The sequence below is a fragment of the Chrysochloris asiatica genome, unplaced genomic scaffold (genome assembly GCF_000296735.1).
Source record: "Chrysochloris asiatica unplaced genomic scaffold, ChrAsi1.0 scaffold00085, whole genome shotgun sequence".
In the NCBI taxonomy this organism is placed as follows: Eukaryota; Metazoa; Chordata; class Mammalia; order Afrosoricida; family Chrysochloridae; genus Chrysochloris; species Chrysochloris asiatica.
The window spans coordinates 10,328,143-10,355,931 of NW_006408603.1; the positions used below are offsets into that span (position 1 = coordinate 10,328,143).

At 40.1% G+C, this 27,789-nt stretch overlaps 1 protein-coding gene across 1 annotated transcript in view; it reads right to left on the minus strand.

The window, feature by feature from the left end:
- The window catches only part of FAM102B (family with sequence similarity 102, member B), an 80,591-nt gene that overhangs the window by 30,422 nt on the left and 22,380 nt on the right, over positions 1 to 27,789 (minus strand). Inside the window, exons 2-3 of the mRNA XM_006865981.1 lie at positions 7,980 to 8,100; positions 6,450 to 6,479 (exon numbers count right to left, since the gene is read on the minus strand). Coding sequence (XP_006866043.1) covers positions 6,450 to 6,479; positions 7,980 to 8,100 — 151 coding nt within the window. The remainder of the gene's footprint in view (positions 1 to 6,449; positions 6,480 to 7,979; positions 8,101 to 27,789) is intronic.

Here is a 27,789-nt window from a genome sequence, read left to right on the forward strand (position 1 = left end):
CTTATTCTGTTTGTCACAATGCCCTGTTCCTGGAAAATGCCAAGTCCACCTCAAGGCCTTTAATATTTAATGGTCTGCTTGGGCATTCTCTCTTAGATCTTGTACCTTTCTCTCTCATTCCATCTAGGTCTCTGATGAAATGTCATCTCTTTAAAGAAGTCTTCTGAGACCACACTAAAATATGCTCTGTTTCCTGAATCCTTGAAGCTCTTACCTGCTTTATTAATCTCCTTAGTAGTGATCATCAAAGAGCTCTGGTAGCGTAGTGGTTACAAGTCTGGCTGCTAACCTCAAGGCTGCCAGTTCGAAATCTACCAGCAGTTTTGAACTGCAGGAGAAAGATGAGACTTCCTGCTTCCGTAAAGAAACCCTACAGCGGGTCGCTATGAGTCAGAACTGACTCTACAGCACACCACCACCCCCACCACCAGTAGTTACTCATCACTTTACATGCTGTTGTTGTTAAGTGCAATCAAGTCGGTTCCGACCATTAGTGACCCTGTATAGGGTTTCTGAAGGAGCTCTGGTAGCGTAGTGGCTATGAATTGGGCTGCGAACCTTAAGGTCAGTGGTTCGAAACTACCAGCCGCTCCATGGGAGAAAGATGAGGCTTTCTACTCCTGTAAAGATTTACACCCTCGGAAACCCTGTACAGGGTCGCTAAGGGTCGGAACCGACTCGACGGCACTTAACAACAACATAGGGTTTCTGAGGACTAGGTGATGAATTTAAACTACTGACCCTGTGATCAAACTGACCTTTCTGTTCAGTGCTTATTCTACAGTGCCACATTATGACCCCTCATTTCACATACATACATACATATTTATTTTGTTTATTTTCTTTTGCCCCCTGCCAGGTAAAGAGTGGAAGCTCCACAAAGGCAGACATTTTTGTCTTATTTTTTTCCTGGCTGTAAGCCCAGCTCTGCAATCCTGGTGTGGTACTGTGGGCTACAGCACTGGACTGCAAGGTCAGTATGAACCACAAGGTCATTGGTTCAAACTCACCAGCCGCTCCTTGGAAACCCTACATGGGACCAACTCGATAGCAATGAACAACAATGCTCAGCTCTTAGGATAGTGATGGAATATGCCTGGTAAGCACTTAATAGATATCTGCTGAATAAAAACAGCCACTGTTGAAATGCCTTTACTACAGTGTTACTAAGCGTAATACAAGAAAAAGAAGAAAAAATCTGGCCAGTCTCAGTTAAGAATGCATATTAGAGGATGAGGCATTTCAATGTGTTGTTTAAGGCTAATGGTTAACCAACAGGCACGTATGACATTTATCCAGTGTCTTTCATGTTCTAGGTCCTGTGAGACAATGGAAGCAGATTTGACCAGGACAGATACAGACTACCTCAAAAGAGCTGCTATTCTAGAACGTACCAGAGTGTCTGTATTTCCTATGCTTTTCCCTCGGGTTTCTCTGAGATGATGGTTTGATGAAAATGGTACACATACATCAATACGAGGGGGCTTCAAAAAGACATTATCTGGGGTAGATGTTACTTCATTCAGAATGTAATTTTGTGCCTATATATTCTAGGTAATGTTAGGCACTGGAGACTTGGAAATGAAACATTCCCACTCTCAAGGAGCTCACTGCTTACTAGGGAACAGAAAAGACAACAAATTCTTATAGTACAGTATGATAGGGACTGTGATAGTGGATGGTATAATTACAAGAGAGAGGAAAAGAAAATTTCCATGTGGAGAGGGATGACTCAGTGGAGTCTTTAATGATATGTGAGTTGACAGGCCAAGAGGAGGGAAAATTGCATGTAGGCATGGCAGGGAGAACAAACATCAAGTCACACAGCAAGGAGGCTAAAATAGCAATGAGATGCTTTAGGAAGTTTATGGGGGCAGTATGTCTGAAGCATAAGGACATGTGTGTGTGTGTACAGAATTAGATACAAGAGATGCGGTACACAGATGATATGCAAATCAAGATGGGTCTTATTTTCTTTTATACGCAGTGGCTAGTGCTAAGGGGCTAGTTTTAGAAAGATCACTCTGGAAATAATATGGAAATAACCACAGAGGTACAGAGATTAGATAGGAAGCCAATGCAGATTTTAAATAAGAAATAGTGGTGCCATAATGTATGGTAGGTAGTGTGACCTTGAGAAGGGAAAGGAGGGATGATTTCAAGAGCATGTTCAAAAGGAAAAAAATCAAGAACAATTGTCAATCATAGCAGAACCTGTTGGTTGCCTATCCAATAATCAATACCCTGCTAGGCTTTGCTGCCAGAGCTCTGATTTTACTCAGGTGTTGAGCTGGTATACAAACAATCTGATTCTAATCTGCTCTGTTTTGCTTCTGTCCCAGTTCTAACACCGACTGCACATGCAGTACTTTTCCCTAACTACCAGGAGTGACGTCACCCAAGACTTCAGATACCAGCTACAAGCTTGAGAGTCCCGTGACACCTTCATTTCTGACCTGCTGGCTACAAATTTGGGGGTTTCCACTATTCCATCAGGATTCCAGCTGTAAGTTCAGGGGTCCTTAGTGCCCTTTCACTTCTGATTTTCTGGCTCCAAATCTGAGGATACTAGCCATAAGATCAGAGGTCCCCCAGGGCCCCTCACTTCTGACCTGTGGTTCCCACTACTACCTTGCATTTGATAATTTACTAGAACAACTCAGAACTCAGGAAAGCACTGTACTTACAGCAAAAAGAAAGACACATACAAATGAAGATATGCATAAGGGTGAAGGGTCTGAGAGGGTTCCAAAGTGGAAATATCAGGTCCTAAATATGTGTTACTCACCTAAGAAATGGTTATTTTCACCAACCAGGGACTCCATGGAAGTTCTGTGTGCAGAGAACCTTTACTGGGACCTCATTACATTGTTGTTGCTGTTAAATGACATCGAGTTGGTTCTGACCCACAGTGACCCTGCATAGGATTTCCATGGAGCAGCTGATGAACTGCTGACCTTGTGGTTCAAACTAACTTTGCAGTCCAGTGCATTAACTCACAGTGCCACACCAAGATTGAACCCCCTTTCCCTCCTCTGTGAAGCTGACTGATATCACAAGGTGGGTCTTTTGGGCATGGCGAGCTCTGGTAGCGTAGTGGTTATGAATTGGGTTGCTTATATCACAATTAGCAGTTCAAAACTACCAGCTGTCAGCAGGAGATAGACAAGGCTTTCTGCTCCCATAAAGATTTATAGCCTTGGAAACCCTGTACAGAATCACTATGACTCAGAACCAACTCCATATCACATAACAACAACAAAGGAGTCCTGGTGTGACGCCACCACAGGATAAGCACTCGACCTCAAGATTGGTTCAAACTGCATGATCAGTGGTTCAGACTCACCAGCCACTCCTTGGAAACCCTATGCGAAGTCACTATGAGTTGGAACTGACTTGACAGCACTTAACCACAACAGCAACAACCCCCACTTGAGCCCTGATGTGGTGCTATAGGGTAATCAATAGATTGCTAACCACAAGGTCAGCGGTTCAAACTCACCAGCTACTTAAAAAAACAGGGCACTTAACAACAGTCCCCATTTGAGTTACTTCATTAGCATAATCTTTCAGTTAGGGCTATGAACTAAAGCCCTTGTAGATAACAAAGACACCTTAACTATGGTTTTAGAGGTTATCTCTCAGGAACCATGGATAAAGACTAACAGTTCTAAGTTAATTATAAACCTGTCGCTGCCCACTTTCCCTCAACTCATCCATGTGCACAAGAAAGATCACTTAACCACTACCTCCCAGTTTACAATGTAAACTAATCATAGCACACCATACCTATTGCCCTGGACTGATTTATGGGTGGGCATATGATCCAGTTCTGGACAAAGGTTCAGGGAAATCCTCTGAGGATCACCAAGGAAAAAAGATCCCCCTCTAAAAGAATCACACAGGGAGAGGCAGCTAGAGTTCGTCACACATGAGTGTGTTGACCAAATCTTGAGCAACTATTACTTGGTGACCCCAAGGGAACACAAAGAGAATGACAGAACAGAATGTGAAAAGTAATATGGGTTCTTGGTGAGGATGCTCAATCAGTAGACTGACCAATCACAGAGCAGCTCTAGTTCACATCTATCTATTTTATATGAAAATATCTGGATAAGGAGTTTTCTGTTACTTATAGAAAAGAGCATACAAGCTGACATTACAACCAAGTGCACTTAGGGAGTTCATTAGATTTACTGGTTTAAACTAACGCCCAGGTCCCTGTTCAGATACCCTTCACAGAGAATTGGGGGGCGGGGGAGGGGAAATGCAGAGTATGGGAGTTCTATGGCACCATGGTGATGCAGTGGGCTGAGAACCGGGCTGCTAACTGAAAGGTCAGAGGTGTGAACTCACCAGTTACTCCGCAGGAGGAAGATGAAGTAGTCTGCTTCCATAAATATTTACAACCTCTGTACTATGGGATCACTGTGAATTGGAATTGACCTGACAAAAGTGGGTTTTTTGATTTTATGAGACTTCTAGTGGTATTCTAGGAGTCCTGGTGTGTGTGACACTGTGGACTAATGTGCTAGATTGCAATGCCAGTTTGAACCTCAAGGTTGGTGATTCAGTTTGCCAGCCGCTCCCGGGAAACTCTAGACAGGGTCACTATGAGTCACTTAACAACAGAAACAACAACAGTAGTATTCTAATTACGAATTCCTTCTATTCAGTAAAAAAGGTGAACACATTACTAATAATTCCATATAGCTAGTTATTGTAACAATAACTTGGGGGGGCAAAGGATAAACAACAAGCCGCCAAACAAAAAGGTGGGAAGTTCAAATTCACCAATGGCTCCAAGGGGAAAAAGAACTGGTGATCTGATCCCATCAAGATTACAGCTAGAAAACCCTAAGAGGCAGTTCTACTCTGTCCGATTACATGTTGGAATCAACTCCATGTCAAGCAACAATAGCAACTGTTAACAAAGTATGGTAATGATCACATGTTTACAGAGACCACAGAGAAGGAGTCCTACTCTATTCAGGGGAGAGGCGGGCTTGGAAATGTTTCCTGAAGAGACTTTCTGAATGAACAAATTCTTACATTCCATTTACAGGCTTGGTTCCTTGCCAATAAATCTCACGTGCAGCCACCACCCACCCGTCTGCCAGTGGTGATTTGTATGCTGCTTTAGGATGGAGTCCTGGTGTGGCGCTGTGGGTGAATGTGCTGGACTGCAAAGTTGGTTTGAACCGCAAGGTCAGGTTGGCCATTCAAGCTCACCAGCAGCTCCTTAGAAACCCTACACAGGGTCGCTGTGGGTTGGAACCGACCCAATGGCATTAACAACAACAACATGATGCTGATGTGCTGGACTACAAGGTCAGTTTGAATTGCAAGGTCAGCAGTTCAAGCTTACCAGCTGCTCCTTGGAATCCCTATATAGGGTCACAATGAGTAGGATTCGACCTGATGGCACGTAACAAGATCATGTCTTAAATAAGCACTAGACTGTGAACCACAGGGTCAGCCAGCAGTTCAAACCCACCAGCTGCTCCTTCAAAACCCTCTACTGGGTCACTATGAGTCAGAACCAACTCAATAGCACTTAACAAGAACAACACTGATGTCTTCGAAGTACAGCCAGAGCGCTCCTTAGAAGTCAGGATGGCAACACTTCATCTCACATACTTCAGACATGTTATCAGGAGTGACTACTCCCTGGAGAAAAACATCATGCTTGGTGAAGTGGATGGTCAGTGAACAAGAGGAAGACCCCAACAAGATGGATTGGCACAGTGGCAGCAGCAATGGGCTCAAGTGTAACACAACTATGAGGATGGCGCAGGACCGAGCATTGTTTTGTCCTGTTGTGCATAAGGCTGTTATGAGTCAGAACCAACTCAACGGAATCTAACAACAGCAACAAAGATGTGAACAAGTTTCAGTGGAGCATCCAGTCTAGGAAGAAACGTCTGGTCATCTGTTTCTCAAAATCAGTCAATGCAAACCCTATGGATCACAATGTTCTGATGGCCCCTGACCAGGCGGTGATTTGTTCAGTTGTGCAGGGGGTCACTGTGAGTTGGGTACTGACTAGACAGTAGCTAAAAAAATATAGCTTAATGCCAATCAGAACTAATCCTAAAAACTAAAGCTAAAACTTAAGAATAGTAACTCATCAGCAGCATTTAGAAAGACATTGTATAAAAATTTTTTTTACTGGATCCAAGCTGCTTTATTTAAAAACAGCAAAGTTTGAAAAGCAGTTAGACAGTACACGACTTAATTTTTAAACCTATAAATAGCAATGGGCAATAAATGCTATTGTTGTTAAGTGTCACTGAGTCAGTTCTGATTCACAGTGATACTGTATAGGATTTTCAAGGAGCAGCTGGTTGGTTTGAACCACCAAACTTGTGGTTAGCAGTCCAGTGCTTATCCTATAGTGCAGCACCAGTAAATACAAGTTCCTAAAGAGTTAAGTAACATCTACTTACCTTTGCATAGGCTTTCCCACCTTTCAGTTCCTATCAAAGATAGAAAATATGATAAGGATATAATTATTTAAGATTAAATATATGTCAAATAATACTGAAGTAGACATTTATGTACTGACAAATAACATAGGCAGAAAAATTATGATGATCTTAAATCCAACTTTTAGAGCCTGATATCTCCCTAAATGACCATAATTTTTATTTAGAATTTAACTTTAATCTGAAAGAGACAAATCATGAGAATAAAAGCGAATGTTTAATCCATTTGCTGAAGATTTCCAAAGTGCCTGGCTCATTACAAGAACCTGAAATCACCACGCAAGTGGTCTAAGTATTATCCTCAACTTTCTTTTCCCCTCACTCCCTATATCGCATCTGCCAGTGGGGTCTACAACTAAACTATGTTCTGAATCTGACTGTTTGTGCTGTTATAACACTATGCCAAAACATAAGAATGTCTTACCTGAACTACTGCATCATGTAAGTGATTCCTCTGCAATGTATCTTCCATATTTTAGAAATATATTTCCATTAAAGGTTTGAAACATCTAAAAATCATTTTGTGTATATATGTATATATATTTGTTATATTTTAGCTGAGTAGAGATGAGAGTTAAAAATACCGCTACCCTGCCCTCCCCCACCACACACCTTAGTTCTATCAGTTTATTCAAAAGGCAGACTAAGAAAGCTAAAAATAGAACTTTTAAATCTGGTACAGAAGAGAGCAGGACTGGAACAGAAAATAGCAAGGCAAGATACTCTTGCTTTTCATTCTAAATCCTTTTATATTTAATCTTTTAATCATAAGCAGTGTTACTTTGATAATTTGAAAAAAATATTTAAAATGCAGAATATAAACTTTATATATTAAAGCTATTAATTTAATTCACCAGTAATGGTAATGGATTCTTCTTTACTTAAATAAGAGAAGGCCACACTTTTATATCGTTAGGTGGAACCATATGAAAATCCTGTTTTTGTAGACTGTTGGCAGTCTGCCTCAATCTGATATGTGAATGCAATTATCTATGAAAGGATAGGACTTAAAATCAGAATGATTTGGGTTTGAGTGCCTACTTTGCCATTTATTAGCTGTGTGAATTTGGGCAAGTTAACTTAACCTCTGAGCTTAGGTTTCCTGAAAATGGAGAAAACGATGCTGAATTTCAAAGCTGTTAGAAATTGTATGCATAAAGGCTCAACACAATGCCAAACAAAGAACTAGAATTCAATGACTGGTATGAACCGAATTAGACATGGATAGCCTCTAGACTAATACAAATGAGGCTAAATAGCTCTATGTACAGTGACAGTGGGATGAAGGTTCTTAATGTTTTAATTTATAACTTTAAAGTCTTCATATCTGCCATAGCTAGTCATTTAAATTACTGCTGCAAGTGTGAAGTGAAATTACATATATTAACAGTTCTGATGAAAAAGACAAAGCAGAGCTAAATAAAGCAAGTTGGCAACTATGGAACTAATTATGGTTTCTGAAAGGGGAGAAGGACTAGGCTATTTTTGTACCTTCCTCACAGACACTCTGTAGATACAAGGATCCAGGATACCCGTGGAGGCACTTGCACTCATTTTGCACATAAATGAGAACTTCTTTCTCCAGTGAACACAGTTTGCTTGCACCACCTCCCTGAAGGAAACAAGAAAGACCAAGTTCATTAACTATGATTGAGAGCACACTCAAACTACATTAACTCAAGTCTATAATGCAAAAGTGATCTATTAAAGCCAGATTTGGAAACAGTGAAACAGGAAGAACATATATTCCTTAACAATGTGATTAGAAAATTCTTGGAAGGTGTTAATTATTCAAATGGAAGGGGGGAGACGAGTGAATTTATTGATCAATTTAATCAATATAAATTGAGGTTGACTATTAAGGAGCTCTGGTAGCATGGTTATGAATCGGGCTGTGAACCGCAAGGTCAGCAGTTCAAAACTACCAGCTGTTCCGCAGGAGAAAGATGAGGCGTTCTGCTCCCGTAAAGATTTACAGCCTCAGAAACCCTGTACAGGGTCACTATGAGTTGGAACTGACTCCACGGCAGACAGCCACCATTCATTCATTAAGCACCATTGTTGTTGTATGCCCTGGAGTTAGTTCCGACTCAAAGCAACTTTGAATAGGGTTTCTGAGAGTGGTTTGTGGGTTTGAACTGCTGACTTTGTGGTTACCAGTCCAGTGCTTATCCTACAATGCCATACCAGGGCTCTCTATTTTATGTGTGTTGGGTATGTACTAGGTGTGTTAAAACCCAAAGATAAGTAAGATAGAGTTTCTAACTTTGCAGGACTTATATTTTATAGTTAGTGCAAGAGACAGAAAAATAAACACTTAATCTAAAAAGAACTATTATCAGTTTTACTCTTATTCTAACCACAACAGCAACAAAAGCTGTTGGTTGTTTACCACATGCTATTCAACAACAACCCTTTGAGAGGGTAATGTTAGCCTCATTTTGTAGATGAGAAAAAAGAAAAATGAAGAAAGATGGTAATTCAAAGTAAGAAGCTGCAGAACTTGCATTTAAGACAAGCCTTTTAACTCTGAAGCTCATTTGTCCACAAAGGAAAACCTACATTCTTCCAACAACTCTCTCCTCTCAAGGTTCCAGGCCTTTCTTTGCACATGCTGTTTCCTTTCCTTTTCTGTGTAAATATAAGAAGGAATAATTATTCCTCTAACACAGAAAGAAGACAATAGGTGAACATAAACGGAAAATTGGAGAAAGGAAACGTGAACAGCAAAGAGCCCAGGTTGAATATTTTGATATTCTTAAGAAAGTTGTAAGTGAGGTCACTTCAGTAAAAAGGGTTAGTGTGTTCATTGAAGATTCAGATAAAAGCTCAAGGACAGTTAGGAATAAATGCTGTGGTAGAAAGGGTAAGGAGTCTTAGAGTAGGGGTGGGGAACGTTCAGCCCGTGAGCCAGATAGGGTCCAAGAAATCATTCAGTCTGGCCCAGCCAAGGCCACAGCAGTTTCAGCCATCACACTGTTGCTGTTAAATGCAGTTAAGTAGGTTCTGACGCAGAGACTCTGTATAGGGTTTTCAAGGAGTGCCCGTAAGCTTGAATTGCCAACTTTGTGATTCAAACTGACTTTGCAGTCCAGTGCATTACCCCACAGCGCTACACCAGGACTCCATCACATTAGGAGTGAGTTAATGAAATGTTTGACTACATACAGCAGGATAATTTTTAAGTTGATAATTCTGTATGGCCAAGAATGATGTTTAAAAAAGTTTCCCCACCTGTCTTAGTGAATAAAATGAATTTGTGTTAGGACCAATTTGTTGTGTTTTATGGCTTTCTCCATCATTATCTATAAGTCTAAGAATGTTGTTGCTGTCGTCAGGTGCCACTGAGTCAGTACTAACTCATAGCGACCTATGCACAACAGAACAAAACACTGGTCCTGTGCCAATGCCACAGTCGCTGTTACACTTGAGCCCACTGCTGCTGCCACTGTGCCAATCCATCTCATTGGAAGTCTTCATCTTTTTCACTGACCCTCCACTTTACCAAACATGATGTTCTTCTTCAAGGACTGGCCCCTCCTGATAATATTTCCAAAGTATGAGGGTCAATGTCTGGCCATCTTGGCTTTTAAGGAGCATTTTCACTATACTTCTTCCAACATAGATTTGCTTGTTGTTTTAGCAGTCTATGATACTTTTAATATTCTCCCCCAACACCATAATGCAAACACATCAATTCCTCTATGGTCTTCCTTATTCATTGTCCAATTCTCACATGCATATAAAGTTACTGAAAATACCATAGTTTGGGTCAGCGCACCTGGGTCCACAACTGACATCTTTGCTCTTGAACACTTTAAAAGTTTTGCGCAACAGATTTGTCTTAATGCAATTCACCATTTGATTTCTTGACTGTTGCTTCCATGAGTGATGATGGCTGATCTGAGCAAAATGAAGTCTTTGACAAGCTGCATCTTTTCTCCATTTATATGGATATTGTTCACTAGTCCAATGGTGAGGATTTTTGTTTTCTTTACATTGAAGTACAACCCAGATTGAAGGCTGTGGTCTTTGATCTTCATCAGTAATTATTTTAAGTCCTCTCCGCTTTCAGAAAGCAAGGCTGTATCATCTGCATATCTCAGGTTGTTCAAGTGTCTGTACTCCAATTCTGATGCCATGTTCTTTTTCAGATAATACAGCTTCTCGGATTTGCTCAGCATATACACTGAATAAGTATGCTGAAAGAATACAACCTTAGCACACAACTTTCCTAATTTTAAACCATTCATTGTCCCTTTGGTTTGTTCTATTCGAATGACTGCCTCTTGGGTCTACATACAGATTTCTCATGAGCATAATTAAGTGTTCCTTAATACTCATTCGCTGAAATATTGTCCAGAGCTTGTCAAGATCCACACAATCGAAAACCTTTGCATAATCATTAAATCACAAGTTAACATTTTTCTGTTTATTCTCTGCTTTCAGCCAAGATCCATTTTATATCAGCAATGATATCCCTCATTTCACCTCTCTGTCTGAATCCGGCCTTGAATCTCTAGCAGTTCCCTGTCTATGTACTGCTGCAGCCATCTTTAGCAAAACTTTACTTGCATGTAACATTAATGATATTGTTCTATGATTTCTGCATTTCGTTGGGTCACCTTCCTTTGGAATGGGCACAAACATGGATTTCTTCCAGTAAGTTGGCCAGGTAGCTGTCTTCCAAATTACTTGGCATAGATGAATGAGTGCCTTCAGTGCTGCATCAGTTTGTTGAAAGACTCTAATTTATATTTAATCAATTCTTGAGGCCTTGTTCTTTGCCAATGCCTTCATTGTACCTTGGACTTGTCCCTTTAGGATCATTGGCTCTTGATCATACGCTACCTTTGAAATGGATGAACATCAACCATTTCTTTTTGGTACAGTGATTCTGTGTATTTTTTCCATCTTCTTTTGATGCTTTCTGCATCATTAATATTTTGGCCATAGTCTCCTTTAATATTGTAAGTTGAGCCTTGAATTTTTTCCTCAGTTCTTTCAGCCTGAGAAATACTGAGCATGTTCTTACTTTTGGTTTCTTAACTCCAGGTCTTTGTACATTTTGTTATATTATTTGACTTTTGTCTTCTCAAGATGACCTTTGAGATTTTCTGTTCAGTTCTTGTACCCTCATTTCTTCCATATGCTTTAGCATATTTACACTAGAGAGCAAGTTTCAGTCTCTTCTGACATCCACGTTGGTCTTTTGTTTCTTTTTTTGCCTTCTTAATGACCTTTTGCTTACTTCCTGTATGATATTCTTGATGTCATCCCACAACTCTTCTGATCTTTGGCCACCAAATCTGTTCTTGAGATGATCTCTAAATTTAGGTGGGATTTGTTCAAAGTCCTATTTTGGCTTTTGTGGACTTGTTTTAAATTTTCTTCAACTTCAGCTTGAACTTGCATTATGAGCAATTTATGGTCTGTTCCACAATCTGTCCCTGGCCTTGTTTTGACTGATGATATGGAGCTTTTCCACCATCTCCTTTCACAGATATAGTCTATTTGATTTCTGTGCATTCCATCTAGTGGAATAGTTGTACATAGTTGTTGTCTTTTATGTTGTTTAAAAAAGGTACTTGCAATGATGAAGTCATTGGTCTTGTAAAATTCTATCATGCGATCTCCAGCATCATTTCTATCACCAAGGGCATATTTTCCAATCACTGATCCTTCCTCTTAGTTTCCAACCTTTGTATTCCAATCACTAGTAATTATCAATGTATTTTGATTATTTGTTCAATCAATTTCAGACTGAAGTTGGTAGAATCTTTTAATATCATCATCACTGGCTTTAGTGGTTGGTGGATAAATTTCAATAATAGTGGTATTAGTTGGTCTTCCTTGTAGGCATATGGATATTATCCAATCACAGACAGCATTGGTACCTCAGGATCAATTTTGCAATGTTCTTTTAGGTGATGAATGCAATGCCATTCCTATTCCAAGAACAGAAATAGAAAAAGCAAATACGAGTGTAATTTTATAACTAAGTTTGTAGTTGTGTGGTGTGTACTTATATACAGATAAAAAGACAGATGTTGCTGTTAAGCACTGTTGAGTTGGTTCTGACACACAGCGACCCTGTATAGAGTTTCTAAGGAATGACTGGTGGGTTTAAGCTGTTGACCTTGTGGTTAACACTCCAGTGCTTATTTTAAAAAGCCACACCAGGACTACAAAAAGACAGATGATGGTGGTGGTGGCTGTGTACCATGAAGTTGGTTGTAACTCATAGCTACCCTGTAAAGGGTTTCCAAGGCTGTAAATCTTTATGGGTGCAAAAGCATCATCTTTGTCCCATGGAGCAGCTGGTAGATTTGAACTGCTGACCTTGTAGTTAGCAGTCCAACTCATAACCAACTGTACTCCTGTAGCTCCTTAAAAAGACAGGAGAGCATATATTTGACCAGAGTTTTCACCATGATAGCTTAAGTCATTTTATTTTGTTTCATAAAGAACCCTTGTTGTTGCAAAGTGCCGTTGAGTCAGTTTTGACTCAAAGTTACCCTGTGTAGGGTTTACAAGGAGTGGCTAGTGAGTTTGAATCACCGTCTTTGTAGTTTCAACTGACCTTTGCGGTCCAGTGCTTTATCCCACAGCACCACACGAGGACTCCCTTAGATGATTTAATTAATCATAATGTGAAGAGCATGTGTATGTATTGTTCGGGACATTTCCCTTGCGATCTGACACAGGTGTAATTAGTTGGCTCACAGATTGAGAGGCAGAATGAAAATTACTTGGCAAATGATGGATTTGGAGGTACTTATCAAGCATCCTGGTGTGGCACTGTGGGGTAATGCACTGGACCGCAAGGTCGTGGTTCAAATTCACCAGCCACTCCGTGGAAACCCTACAAAGGGTCGCTGTGAGTTGGAACTGACTCGAAGACAGTTAACCACATCAGGCATCCCCAGTAAGAAGAGCAGTAGCTAACCTATACATACATCGAAAAATAAGTGACTTAAAATGGCAAGCTGAACACACGTATTATCCTCTGCTCTCTCCCCAAAACTTAACTAAAAATAAGTAAAAGGCATTATCTACAAGTTAAAAAAAAAGAACCAGCAAGGTAACAGAAATAAGTAGTTAGGAAAGGACAACTGATTGCTGTCTTAGTAAATCCAAGAAAGCCAAACCCTAAGGTGTTAATAATGAAAGTCAAGAGCAGTAATCCTAAATTGGACTTGATTAGAATGAAAGACGGACAAAAGGCGAAATCAGCTGCGAACAGTCAGATCTTCAGAGCCTCTTGCTGACTCCAGTAGAAGGCAGCTTTATTATTGTACTGACCAGGTAACACACACAGCGGGCACTGCCTGACCTGAGGGCAGTGTTCAGAAGTAGCTTGGTGGTATGTTGATGGTGGGTAGAGGTGAGGGTGGAGATGACAACTGAATGCTGAGACTTTTCAGTCTTCTTACCTAAACTGACTCCTCATAAAGCAGAGCCAACCACATATTCTTCAATAAGGTATGGTTAAGGGTTTTCCCCAGGAAATCAACCAGTTCCAATAGACTACAGATGTTGAAAGCTCTCAATAAAGTAGTCCAGCAAGTTCGATCTACAGTAAAATCCTGAGTTGCCAAGCATCCTCCATATGCATAAGGATTTGCAGGGCAGTTAATTACTTAGTATGGTCCTCCTAGTCATATTCCTCTGTTCTGTTCTGTATTTTAAACCCTAGCCTCTATGCCCATGATTATGGTCTAGCATTGTGGGATAAAGCACTGGACCATAAATTCAGTTTGAACCAAAAGGTTGGTGGTTCAAACTCACCAGTCACTCCTTGGAAACTCTACATAGGCTTGCTATTAGTCGGAACCAACTTGACAGCACTTAATGGTAACAAACTGGGATTAAGGATTAAAGTGGAACTAAGGAGTCCTGGTGTGGCGCTGTGGATTAATGCGTTGGATTGCAAAGTCGGTTTGAATTTCAAGGTTGGTGGTTCAAACTCACCAGATGCTACTCAGAAACCCTACACAGGTTTGCTATGGGTGAGAACCAACTAGACGGTACTTAACAGCAACAACAACAAGGAGTAACTATGGTGGAACTAAGAATTAAGGATTCCTTCCTTATTAGAGGGTGTGACTCAAGTCACCACCCTGAGTTTTCTTTGGGGACATGGTCTGAGTCCAATAGACAAAAATGCTATGGCAAAGTTTGTTCTCTTGCTCTGGACCCTGCATCTGGTTCACCTCTGAGCTCCAGTTCATGGGACTTGTGGCCTACTACCTGACCTGATTTGCTAGCTGCCACAGCCTCATACATCTGACATCTTCTGACCTACCAATATGGGTTCCTCAGCTCCTAAAACTAGGTGGGTGAGGAGAATCCTCTAGATTGACCTCTGAACTACAGATCTGGGACCTGCAGCCTCCACAATTCTGTGAGCCATTTACTTGACAGGTGGGAGTTTTCTGAGACGTTGCAGCATATTGCAGAATCCTGGGACGGGAGGGACGTGAGGAATGGTGGTTAAGATCAGGGATAATGGAGTGGTGTAACATATTGGAAAAAGGCAGACACTGGGATAGCTTTAACCTCTACTTCATAGGGACCAGCTTTGTGCCAATCCTTCTAAAATAAATTATTCACGTGGGATTTGAATAAACTTTTATAGTGCTTTACAGTTAAGTCTGTGCAGTCACTTGAACAAAGCTTCTTAATATGAAACTAAGGCCAAAAGAAATAAGAAACCCCCCCAGCAATTTAGCAGTAACAGACTGTGCCTGAAGAAGAAGAAAAAAAAAATCTTTGAGATTAAAAAAAGAAATTGCATCCAGCACACAGGAATAGGATGCTATAAAAAAAGAATACACAGAGAACTAAAATGTACTCACGGAAATCAAAACTACTGAGCCTGATATTCTGTTTGTCATTCCAGATCCACTCTACCCCTCTCCCTGGCTTATGAGGCTGACCTTTATGAGCTATGTAAACCGAGTTCTCTTGCGCTCTGCTTCCGAATGTGCTAAAAGGATAGCACTGGAATGGTACTGCAGGGCAAAAGGAGACAGAAGTCCATGCATTTCCTTTCCTGTCATCTGCTCAGTTGGACCATGTGGGAAATGGGTTAGGAGAGCTGCAGTTTTCCAAAATCTGCCTTGTACAACTTTTAAACTCTAAACCTACAAGCCTGCCTCCTGGCTGCAAGCACATAACCTTTCTCTTTCCATGAATCTAGAGGTCTCAGCTGCTCTCTCCACCACCCCCCGCCCCCCTCTCAGTCGTCATCTCTGCCTCCATCTCTGGCGTCGCTGCTTCTCTGGATAGGGTCCCACATTCTCCTTGTGCTCTTCTCCCTTGATGGTCCTAGGGTCCTCTGTTACTGGACTATAAGATCAACTACTCCCCTCTTTTTGTTACAGAACTTCTCCCCTTACTGTTGTGAAATCTCAGTTAGTCATGATAACAATTACTAACTATTGAATCATAAGAATCTTATTCCCATCTCTTTTCACCAGACCCGTCTAAACAAGATGAGAACTATTCAGTGGGGATTCTACCTTCCCCCTTACACTTTGAAACTAAACTCCCTCTTGAAAACTTGTAAGCCAGTCACTTCATGTCTTTATCGCCCCTTCCATTTTAGGTAGCCAATGTGTAAGTAGCCCGTCCTTATCAACCCTGTATACAGAGGGGATAGGATTGATACTTGATGTGGCGACTCCTTCCCTCTCATTTGGTATTTTGAGCTACTATATCCATAAATATAGGTCAAGTTCATCAAATTGTAGCAATTTATACTTGTTCCCTTTATCAAAAAAAATTTTTTTTTATCTTCTTCTAGTGGAGTTCTGATCATCAAGCTATCGAAGCTAGGTCAAATGGATACTATCTACAGTTTTGGGAATTCTTGTGCATCTATCTCCCCTTACTTCATATCAACTGGATGCTTCACTCTTAGCTCTTTCCTTCTGTGGCTATGTCTTTGTCCATGGACTCAAGAGTCCCCAGGTCTCACCACACTTTGAACTAACCAGCCCTTCCTCTTTTCTCTCTTATCTCCAGGTCAACGGGAGTCTATGGAATGTGTCTGAATTCAGCTCATTTCTTCATTGCTGCCTTTCTCCCTCTTCCACTCACCAGCACACCAACGTGGTCGCCACCAAGCTTACATGACTGCTCATGTGTTCCCTTTGATTTTCAATCTTTGATAAACTATGTGCATTTACAACTCTGTTAAAACAAATCAACAAATTAATACACACTGAAGAATCTCTGGATGGCACAAACAGTAAAGCACTTGGCTACTAGCTAAAAGGGTGGTGGTTCACGTAAACCCAGAGTCACCTTGGAAGAAATGCCTGACAATCTACATCTGGACAGCCATCCATTGAAACCCTTGTGGACCAAATCTCCACACTGACCTATATGGGGCTGCATGAGTCAGAATTGACAGGTAGGCAACTTTTATTTTGGTCAAGAACTAAATAATCTGAAAATGAGAACAAAATTATGTAAAATTGCATGCCACTTTATTCTAATTGCTTTATTTTAAAAACCCAAAAACTAAGAATCTTATTTATTGGTTGATATATAAAATTTAATAGCACAATGCATCTTGCAATGTTATTCAGTCCATTATTATAGGAATTAAGTATAAAAATCCCTTAATTAATACTCACTGAATAGCCCTAAAAAATCTTTCTCACTTTCCATTTGTTTATAAAATAACACTAATTCCTTTGTAGTACGAATTAGAGAAATATATCTTAGGTTTATGTCTTGCTTAAAACACCCTTCTAACACAGCAGCCTTTTACATACTAAAGAGAGCACATGTTATCTTTTGCACAAATGGAAGGCAGTTTTGGCCAGAGTAACAAAAATAACGGGTGAACGGGTAAGGAGTCATGGTAGTGTAGTGGATTATGAGCTGGAATGCTAACTGTGAGGTCAGTAGTTCAAATCTACCAGTTGCTCTGAGGGAGAAAGATGAGGCTTTCTGTCCCTGTAAAGATTCAGCCTTGGAAATCCCTATATAGAGTCACTGTGAGTCAGAACCTACTCAACCACATATAACCACCATCATGTGAGTGGGTATTTCTCTTTAGAAAACAAATGAACAAGAAAGGAATAGTTAGCAAAAATATTTATCTAGTTTCACTACAGAGTGTAGAACACCAACACTAAGTATGATATGCTTGGGAAGAAATGGGAGATAATTGAAACTACACTGTAGTTTCAATAAAGGTGAAGAATAATAGTTTACATAAAGGACACGACATTATTATTTTTTTTAAATTGTGAACTTTACAAGGGAGAACATCGGCTTTACACCATCGTTTCATTGCAATGATTACAGTCTCCTCCGTGCATCACCATTCAACATTATTTCTTTCCATTCCCTCTGTTTTTCTTTTTCTTTTATTTGGGGGGTTGGGTGAGGTGGGGAGATGTACACAAAAACACTGAGGAATATATAATAATTTAAACAACTAAAGGGAACATTCTGCAAGCTTGACTCCTGGCCGCCAGCACTCAGTCCCTCTCTTTCCATGAGTCTAGAGTCCTCAGCTGCTCCCTCTCTCCCCGTCCTCATCTCTGCCTCCATCTTTGGTATCACTGCTTCTCTGGATAAGGTTCTGCATTCCACTTGTGCTCTTCTCCCTTGATGGTCCTAGGGTCGTTTCTGGACTGTAAGATTAACTACTCCCCCGTTTTTGTTATAAAACTTCTACCTTTACAGTTGTGATAATTGCAATTAGTCATGATAATAATTACTCATTATTGGAATCCTAAGAATCTTATCCCCATCTCTTTTTACTAGACCCGTCTAGACAAGATGAAAATTATTTAGTGGGGACTCTATCTTCCCCCACACAGTCTTAACTAAACTCCCTCTTGAAACCTTGTAAGCCAGTCACTTTTTGCCTTTATTGCTCCCCTTAGCCAATGTCTAAGTTGCCTGTCCCTATCTACCCTGTATACAGAGGGGACAGGATTGATTTGACATTAATTTTTCAGGGGAAAAATATCCTTCCACAACGCTATGCTCCCATTTACTTATTCTTTTTTCTTTCCTTTCAGGCCCTCTCTTTTTCTTTTCTCTATATTTCCAGGTCCCACATCCTAGATTATGATACTATTATAGACTGAATTATTAAAATCATCCTTATATCGATAATACCTGTAATATATTGAATGATACAGGAAGCATTAAAAGAAGATGGAAGGAAAACACAGTCACTGGACCAAAATAATTGGTCAACATTCAGCCATGTCAAAAAGCAGCAAAATAACCAAGAATCAACGATAATGTAAAAAGAAGTCGAAGCTGCACTGAAGGTATTAGTGAAAATAAGGCTCCAGAAATTGAAGGAATACTAATAGAAATGTTTCAACAAACTCACGCGGGGCTGGAAACACACACTAGTGTAAGCCAAGAAATTTGGAAGGCTGCTACCAGGCCAACTGGCTATTCTAACAAAAAGTGACCACGCAGAGGGCGGAAATTATTGAACAATATTAAAATAAAATTTTGCTGAGAATAATTCAAAAACAATGGCAGAAGTACATCAACAGGGAAATGCCAGAAATTCAAGTCAGATTCAGAAGAGGACGTGAAACAAGAAATATCACTGCTGATGTCAGATGGACTTTGGCTGAAAGAAGAATACCAGAAAGATGTTTACTTGTGCTTTATTGACTATGCAAAGGTATTCAACTGTGTGGGTTTTAACAAACTATGTATAACACTGCAAAGAATGGGAATTCCAGAATATCTTAAGTGTGCTCATGTAGAACCTCTACGTAGACCAAGAAGCAGTTATTTGAACAGAAGAAGGGATACTGAATGGTTTAAAATCAGGAAAGTTACGTGGCAGTGTTGTATCCTTTCGCCATACTTATTCAATTTGTATGCTGACAAATAATCTGAGAAGTTGGACTATATGAAGAACGTGGCATCAGGATTGGAGGAAGACTTATAAACCTGAGATATGTACAAGACACAACGTTGCTTGCTGAAAGCAAAGAGAACTTGGAGCACTTACTGATGAAGATCAAAGAATGAAGCCTGCAGTATGTACATTGATTGTACCTCAATATAAAGAAAACAAAATTCGTCACAACTGGACCAACTGATACATCAAGATAAACAGAGAAAAAATAGAAGTTGTTAAAGATTTCATTTTACTTGGATCCACAACCAATGCCCATGGAAACAGCAGTACAGAAATCCAAGAATGTATTGCAATGGGCAGAGCTGCTGCAAAAGACTTCTTTAAAGCATTAAAGAGCAAAGATGTCAGTTTGAGGCTTGGCCTGACCTAAGCCAAGGTATTTTCAATGGCCTGGTGTGACACTGTGGGTTGATGCGCTGGATTGCAAAATTGGTTTGAACTGCATGGTTGGTGGTTCAAGCTCACTAGCCACTCCTTGGAAACCCTGTACAGGATCACTATGGGTCAGAACCAACTCAACAGAACTTAACAACAACAAGAACAACAACATATGCATGTAAAAACCAGACAATGATTAAGGAAGACTGGATTTGAACTGTGGTACTGCTGGAAAGTGCTGAAAGTACCATGGAATGCCAGCACAAACAAATCTGTCTGGGCCAGAATAATCCTTAGACGTGAGAATGGTCTTATACCTCGGACATGTTATCAGGAGAGACTAGTCTCGGGAAAAGGACATCATGCTTGGTAAAGTGAAGGGTCAGCAAAATAGAAGACCTCCAATGAGATGGACTGATACTGTGGCTGAGACAATGGGCTCAAACTTAACAATTGTTAGGATGGTGCAGGGCCAGGCTGTGTTTCATTCTGTTTACATAGGGTCACTATGGCACCTAACAACAAAATACCAGTAACAGAAGCCCTGGAGGTACAGTGGGTTAAGCATTGGGCTGCTGATGGCAAGGACTTTGGAAACCTGATACAGGGTGACTATGAATCAGAACCAACCTGACGGCACTTAACAAGAAGTAGTTTGAAACAACTCAATGACGCTTATCAACAACAATAGGGTCACTATGGAGTCCTGGTATGGTGCTGTGGGATAATGCACTGGACCGCAGGGTCAGTTTAAACCACAAGGTCGGCGGTTTAAATTCACCAGTTGCTCCTCAGAAACTCTATACAAGGTGGCTATGAGTCAGAACAACAACAATAAGGCTGAAATGACTCTACAGCACTTAACAACAACAGGATCAATATGGAGTCCTGGTGTGGTTCTGTAGGATAAGCACCAGACTGCTAACTGCAAGGTTGGTGGCTCAAACCCACCAGCTGCTCCTCAGAGACACTAGACAGGGTTGTTATGAATTGGAATTGACTTGAGTAAGAATTGACGCCACACACTTAACAACAGAGACAAGCTGAATCAGAATTGACTTGATGTCAGTGGGTCAGTTTTATAAGCTTTAAAACAATCCTATTTGGAAATAGTGCTTTCTTTGGAACGCAATTACGCCATACTCCAGTTTTTGTTGCTGTTAACTGTTGTTGAGTTGATTCTGACCCATCGCGATCCTGTATAGGGTTTCCAAGGAGTAGCTGGTGAGATTGAAACACTGACTTTGCAGTTACAACAACTGCAGTCTGATGCATTAGCCCACAGCGCCACACCAGGACTTCCTACTCCAGTGGGGTAGATTATAAATCTAATCACAACTGAGTTATAAACGGAAGAAAGATAAGGCTTTCTGCTCCCCCAAAGAATTACAGCATCGGAAATCCTAGATAAGGTTGCTATGAGTCGGATCTGACTTGATGGCACTTAACAACTGAGACAGCACTTAACAACTCTCCCTACTTGTGTGCACTTAACAACAGAGGCACACAAATAGGGAGCAACAAGAGGACATGTGAGGATCCAATACAAACAAAGGCAGGCCAAAGGAATCAATATGGCTTAGATCCTGATTTGGACTTCGAGCTTCCAGAACAGAAAGCAGATAAACTTCTGAGCTGTAAAGACATGCACTGTGGTGGTTTTGTCATGACAGCACTAGGGAACAAAGACACTGATGATGATGATGATAAAGGTCTGTTACAGGCCAGGTATTGTTAAGATTTGTATTTGTAACTAAATATATATATGAAACGTTAAGAGAAAGCTACTATTAGCTCCATTTTATAAATGAAAGATCTAGGGTGCAGAGAAATCCAAAGATTTGTCCAAAGTCATATGGCTAAAAATGGATGCAGCTGGAATTTGAAGACCTTTCTATAAAGCAGACATTTTCCATTTTCTCACCAGCCATCTACTGATCAAGCCCTCTCTAATCAGGCTCCTACTTCCCATCACTCCCCTCAACTTCTCACCTACTTGCCTAAACTAGTGGGCTCTTTTTTTTTATTATCCGAATGGCCTCCTCTTTCATATGAGGAAAAGAGCTCAGGTAGGGTAGTGGTTATGAGTCCGGCTGCTAACCTCACGGTCAGCCGTTCAAAATGACACTATCCAGACATGTAAATACTGCCTCCCAAGTAGTAGACTGGCATATGTGCTAAGACTCTGGAACAGGCTCTAATATAAGAATAAGCAAGTCTAAAGAGTCGGAAACCCTATACAGGGTTGCTGTAAGTCAGATCTGACTCGACAGCACTTACCAACAACAACATGCTATTTTCTATCCGTCTTTAAATTGATTCCTTTCCTTTGCCTAGCAGCACTACCCTAATTCTCAGAATTTCCTCCCTGACACATAACAATGGGTTTCTGATATGATCCCCTCCTCAAAACTAACTTCTTGAGGGCTACAAAGGCAAGAAGTGACTGGCTTACAAGCTTTCAAGAGGGAGCCTAGACCCAGAGGGCTCAGAGGAAGGTAGACTCTCCACTGAGTAGTATCCAATTTGTCTGGGTGGGGCTGATGATAGGAGATGTGGATAGGTCTCTTGTGATACAATAGTGAATAATTGTTATCAGGACTGATTGTGAGGGTTGGAAATGCATAGGTAGACATTCTATAGCAAGGAGGGGAGTCATTAACTTTGCAGTCTAGGAACAGAGGTCTCTGGGACCATCAAGGGAGAAGAGTGGAAAGTGGGACCCTACCCAGAGAAGTAGTGACACCAGAGATGGAGGCAGAGATGATGACGTGGAGAGATGGAGCAACGGAGGTGGGGCAGGGTATACCCTTTGGTTGGCTGATGATGCATGAAGGGATTGTAACCATGGCAATGAAATGATATACAATAGGATGAACGTAAACTATCACATAATTCACAATAAAACATTAAAAAACAACAACTAACTTCTTCACTGCTACCAGAAAGCAACTTCTGAAGGGCAAATTTGATATGTCATTACTGTTTAAAATCCTTCACCACTTTCCCAAGGTCTGTCATCCTTAAGAGGGTATCTCCATGATTAACCCCCTGCCTGTCTTTAGTCTTGATTCTTCCTATCTCATAATGCTTTTTGTTCCTCATTTACTTCACACTGGTTTCTCAAGTGTGTGCCTTGGTTCATGTTGTTTTCTTTCTCCGGATGCTATCCACTCTCCCTTCCAAATTCTCACTTTTACTAGTTTAATTCCAACTCGTGCAGTTTAGTCATTGGAAAGTGTTCCTCAACTCAGCTTTGTGGTAAACACTTGGTGTCCCACATGGCACCCATCTGCCTTGGTTCTCTGACTACCTCAGTGTACTCCATTCCCTTTTTCTAGAACACTCTCACCCAAGGGAGGGGCTGAGTTTGTTTTCTCCTTCATTCTCCGGTGGGGGGTCCTAATTCCCTTTGTCTGTGCCTTGTTTCTGATAAACTCTCCTATAATTATATATATTTCAAATGAACCAATATTATAAATGAATTTCTAAAATTTAGAAGCTTAAAAAATTGTCAAATATACGATTTTTCAACAGGAACTTAAGTAGAAACAGATGTTAACTTCACTAATCATTTTAGTGTTGTAATATCAAAATAATAGTCCTGGATTATCTAAACAATTTTTCTAAGAGGTTTTTGTACCTAAGGCAATTATTCAGATTTTTTGTGTGATAAATTTTAACGTGTATACACACACACACACACACAGAGCTGTTGGAAACCTGTCCAAACAAAACAAACAAAATGTGTGACAAAGTCAGATTGTGACGTTTGTTATAATGATTGGTCACCATGGAAACAAACGCAGACTACTACTTGGCAACTGAAACAAAATTCACATTAGCAAATCCTCTCCGTTATGTGAGTCATTAATTTCCTATGAGTTTTATACAGTTGCTTAACCACTTTCAAGAAACAAAGCAACAGAAAATGAGTTCTGCTAAAATTGTGGAAAGCCAAGCATTTCTAAGATAAAACAATAAAGCTGTTGAATGTGAAATGAAATAAGCAGATGACTTAAAACATAAATGGTGCTATGACCACTGTTATGCCTCTAAAGAGTCAAAGAAAATGCAGAAGTGTCTTTAAAAAAAGAGACTTAAGGCAAAATCAAAGGAAAATCATGGGTTTTTTTTGTGTGTGACTATCTAGTACCAGCACACTGCATTATTTAGTATTCTATAGAATAACTTGCATGTGTATACTCTAGGCACATATTTAAAATTATGGCATGTCTTGGCAATTCAGTCTGTATAACTTTTTAAACACAGTGATTAAGAAACTGCTGTGAAGAATATAAGCTGCTTTTTCTGCTGTGGCGCTGTAGGATTAGCAATGGACTGCGAACCATAAAGTCAGCAGTTCAAACCTACCAGCTGCTCCTCGAAAATCCTATACAGGGTCACTATGAGTTGGAACTGACTCAACAGCACTTAACAATAAAAACAATGCATCGAGAAAGAACAAATCTGTCTTGGGAGACATACAGCAGAAACTCCTTAGAAGCGAGGATAGTGAGACTTTGTCACATGTAGTTTGGACATGTAATCTGGAGGGACCAGTTCCTGAAGAAGAACATCATGTTTGGTAAAGTCGAGGGTCAGTGAGAAAAAGAGGAAGATCCCAGACAAAATGGATTGATACAGTGGCTGCAACAATGGGTTCAAATATGACAACAGTTGGAAGAATAGCATAGGACTGGGCAGTGTTTTGTTCTGTTGTATATGGGTTCCCCATGAATTGGAGCTGACTCAATGGCCCCTAACAACAATAACAATGCACAGAGGTTTAGAGCCTATATGCAGACCCAGTAAGCTTGAGTTCAAAGCCTTCTCTGCTGCTTGCCAGTTATCACACTGGACAAGGTAATTAACTTCTGTGTTTCCCTTTAACTAACCTCTAGGTAACAGTACCTAGAACACATAGGAATCTGGGGAAAACAAATGAATTCTTACCCATATTGTTTAGAACAAGGAGCTCTGGTGGGATAGGCACTGGGCTGATAACCAAATGGGCAGGGGTTCACAACCACCACCTTACGCCACAGGAGAAAAACAAGGCTCTTGTAAAGATTTATAGTCTCAGAAACCCTAGGTAGGGTCCCTATGCCTTGGAATTGACTCAGTGGCAGTGGGCTGTGCTTAGAACAGTGCCTGGCTTACAGTGTATCTCCACAAGGATATATATAGTTCTAAGTTCACTCAGAAACCCTATACAGGGTCGATATATAGAGCACATATAGGGTTTCCAAGGAGCAGCTGGTGAGTATGAACCACCAACTTTCAGTTCAAACCCACCTTTCAGTCTAGCTCATTAACCCACAACACCACACCAAGACTCCTCTGACAACGATACTACCAGCAAATTAGGTGCCGCAACACTGTATGTAGTACATATTACTAATGATAAAATGCACAAAACACCCCACAACAGTTATAAGTGTGGTTAACTGTAACTGGAATATTTCATAAATCAGAGGCTACCTATGTAAAATTGTGGCTTTTATTTGCAATATGATGGAGAAATTAGTATCTCATACTTCAGAGATTTTTTGATCTTGGATTGGAGAATTGAATAAACAGTAATATCAGTCACTGGAAAAAAAAAACTCAAAAATTTATTTTTCCCTATTTATTTAATATTTACAAATTCATCTGCTAGTGTGGGTAGACTCAGGAAATGAGTTGCAGAGCCTGTGAGTCTTTCATTTGAAATGCCTAATAGGCAGACAAGCTACTCACTGGAGAAGCTTGAGTTGAAAAAAACAAATGTGAAAGTCCTTAGCATGTAAATGGTTATTGAAGTCAGGAGAGTAGCTGAGGCCATTCAAGGCTGAGTAGGAAGGGAAAGGAGCTGAGTAGGGAACTCCAGGGAACTCCCATACTTAGGATACAGGACAGGAGTAAGCAAAGGAGACTGAAATGTCAACAGAGAGAGAGAGAAGCAAAAATTGATAAGGTTACCACTAAAGCCATGGAAGAAGTTTTTTAAGAAGGAAGTGCTCATAGTGTCAAATATGGCAGAGAGGTCAGATACAATAAAGACTAAAAGAATCCACTGGATTTCGTAACAAAGTCGTCACCATTAACTTTGGCATGTGTAATTTCAGTGGGAACGTGGCGTTGAAGCCAGATTGTTATGGAAAGTGGAAAAAGAACACAGATAGCTCACTTCAAGAGTGAGAGTAATAAAGTGGAGAAAATGAGGCTGACAGCCTAATGAAGACATAGGGGGAGAGGCAGGATTCCGTTTTAATGTACAAGAGACTTAAACAAGTCCATGTGCTGATAGGAAAGAAATAGCTGAAGATCTGAGAGGATATAAATGATGGAGTCAGAGCAGATCCATTCCTGAGAATTTCAGTGGGAATGAGATCCTTCTCCAGGACAGAAGTTCTTCTACCATAATGAGGAGGGACAGAGGAAAGAGCGAGTTCTAATGCATGCAACTTTGTCAACAGACCACTGTTAATGATTTGAAACTGTTCTAGTGAGAAATTTCATACAAAAACCAGAGCACTACCTAGTACATTGTAGGCTTGAAAGTAAATGTTTGTTGTATAGACTTGTTGCTGTTGTTAAGTGTTTTTGAGTTAGTTCTAAATCATAGTGACCCTATATAGGGCTTCTGAGGAACAGATGATGGGGCTGAACTGCCAACACTGCAGTTAGCAGTCTAATGCTTATCCTACAGCACTATATCAGGACTCCACTGTGTAAACATACAGGTCTATAATCTGCTATTTATAAAAGTCTTTGTAGCTTAATTTATGACAGACTTCTTTTATTCATTGCCTGGCAGATGTCCTAGTGAGAAATGTTACTTTTTAAAAATGCTCATTTTTGTAAAATAATTAGTAAGGTTTTGTTTTTTTTTTTATGAGTAACAAAGTTTACTGAAAAGATGAACTTAAAGAGAGATGCATTCTTTGTTGTTGCCATTCAGTCAGTTCAGACTCACAATGACCCTGTATAGGGTTTCCAAGGAGTTATTGGAGGGTCTGATCCGTCGACCTTGTGCTTAGCAGTTGAGTGCTGATCCTACAGCGCCACACCAGGAGTCCATGTATGCTTAATGTTCCCTCATATCTAGTCACAGATCATTCCTTCTCTCTTTCTATATATTTTTTTTTCCTTCTCTATATTTTTTATCAAATTTCTAAACATTTGATACAAATGACTGGAACAATATAAAAAGGAAGACAAACATCCAGTTCACTTATCAACTAGCATTGTTTTCTATTCATACTTTTTCATCTTAACAGCCAGTGAAAGGAAAGTAGGATCTTATAATAGAAAAAGCATACAATAGAGAATCAAGAAATCGTCTATTATAAACTATGTGTGTGACTTTGTATTAGTCAACCTACCTTGTTGGGGTCTCAATTCCTTACCTAGGAACAGAAATGTCAAATCAGACGCTATCTAGCATACCAATATGATTCCACGTGTCAAAATAAGTATTTTTTGACAAAAGTAACATTTTACTACCGAGGAAAATGAATTTATTTTGCTGTAATTATACAACTTCTGCAAAGCATCACATCCACACTTTCCAGAAAGAACAGAACAGATAAAAGACACAATAAAAAAGATAACAGAAAAGACATACCTAGACTAATCTAACAAAACACCTTGTGCTTAAAATTTGAGAATACACATCATACTCTAAGAAAATTAAGTTAAAAGAAAATTATTTCAATAAGATAAAAATACTGCAAGCATATAGAAAATTGCGTTCAGCAGTGTGGATAGGGATGAAAATATTTTCTTATAACTATTACAAATTATGATGGAACAAGTGAACAACTTTACAGAACTCAGGAGCTGCTGTGAGCTATCTAGATCTCTACCCAGCCCGTACTATGCAGTGTTTATGAGAGAAAAAGAAAGGTATTCTCTCAGACATGCAAGGACTAACAAAAGAGGACACAATTACTCTAGTACCCTTTGGATAAGACACTTGAATTATGCATGAGCATGGAAAAGTAACCA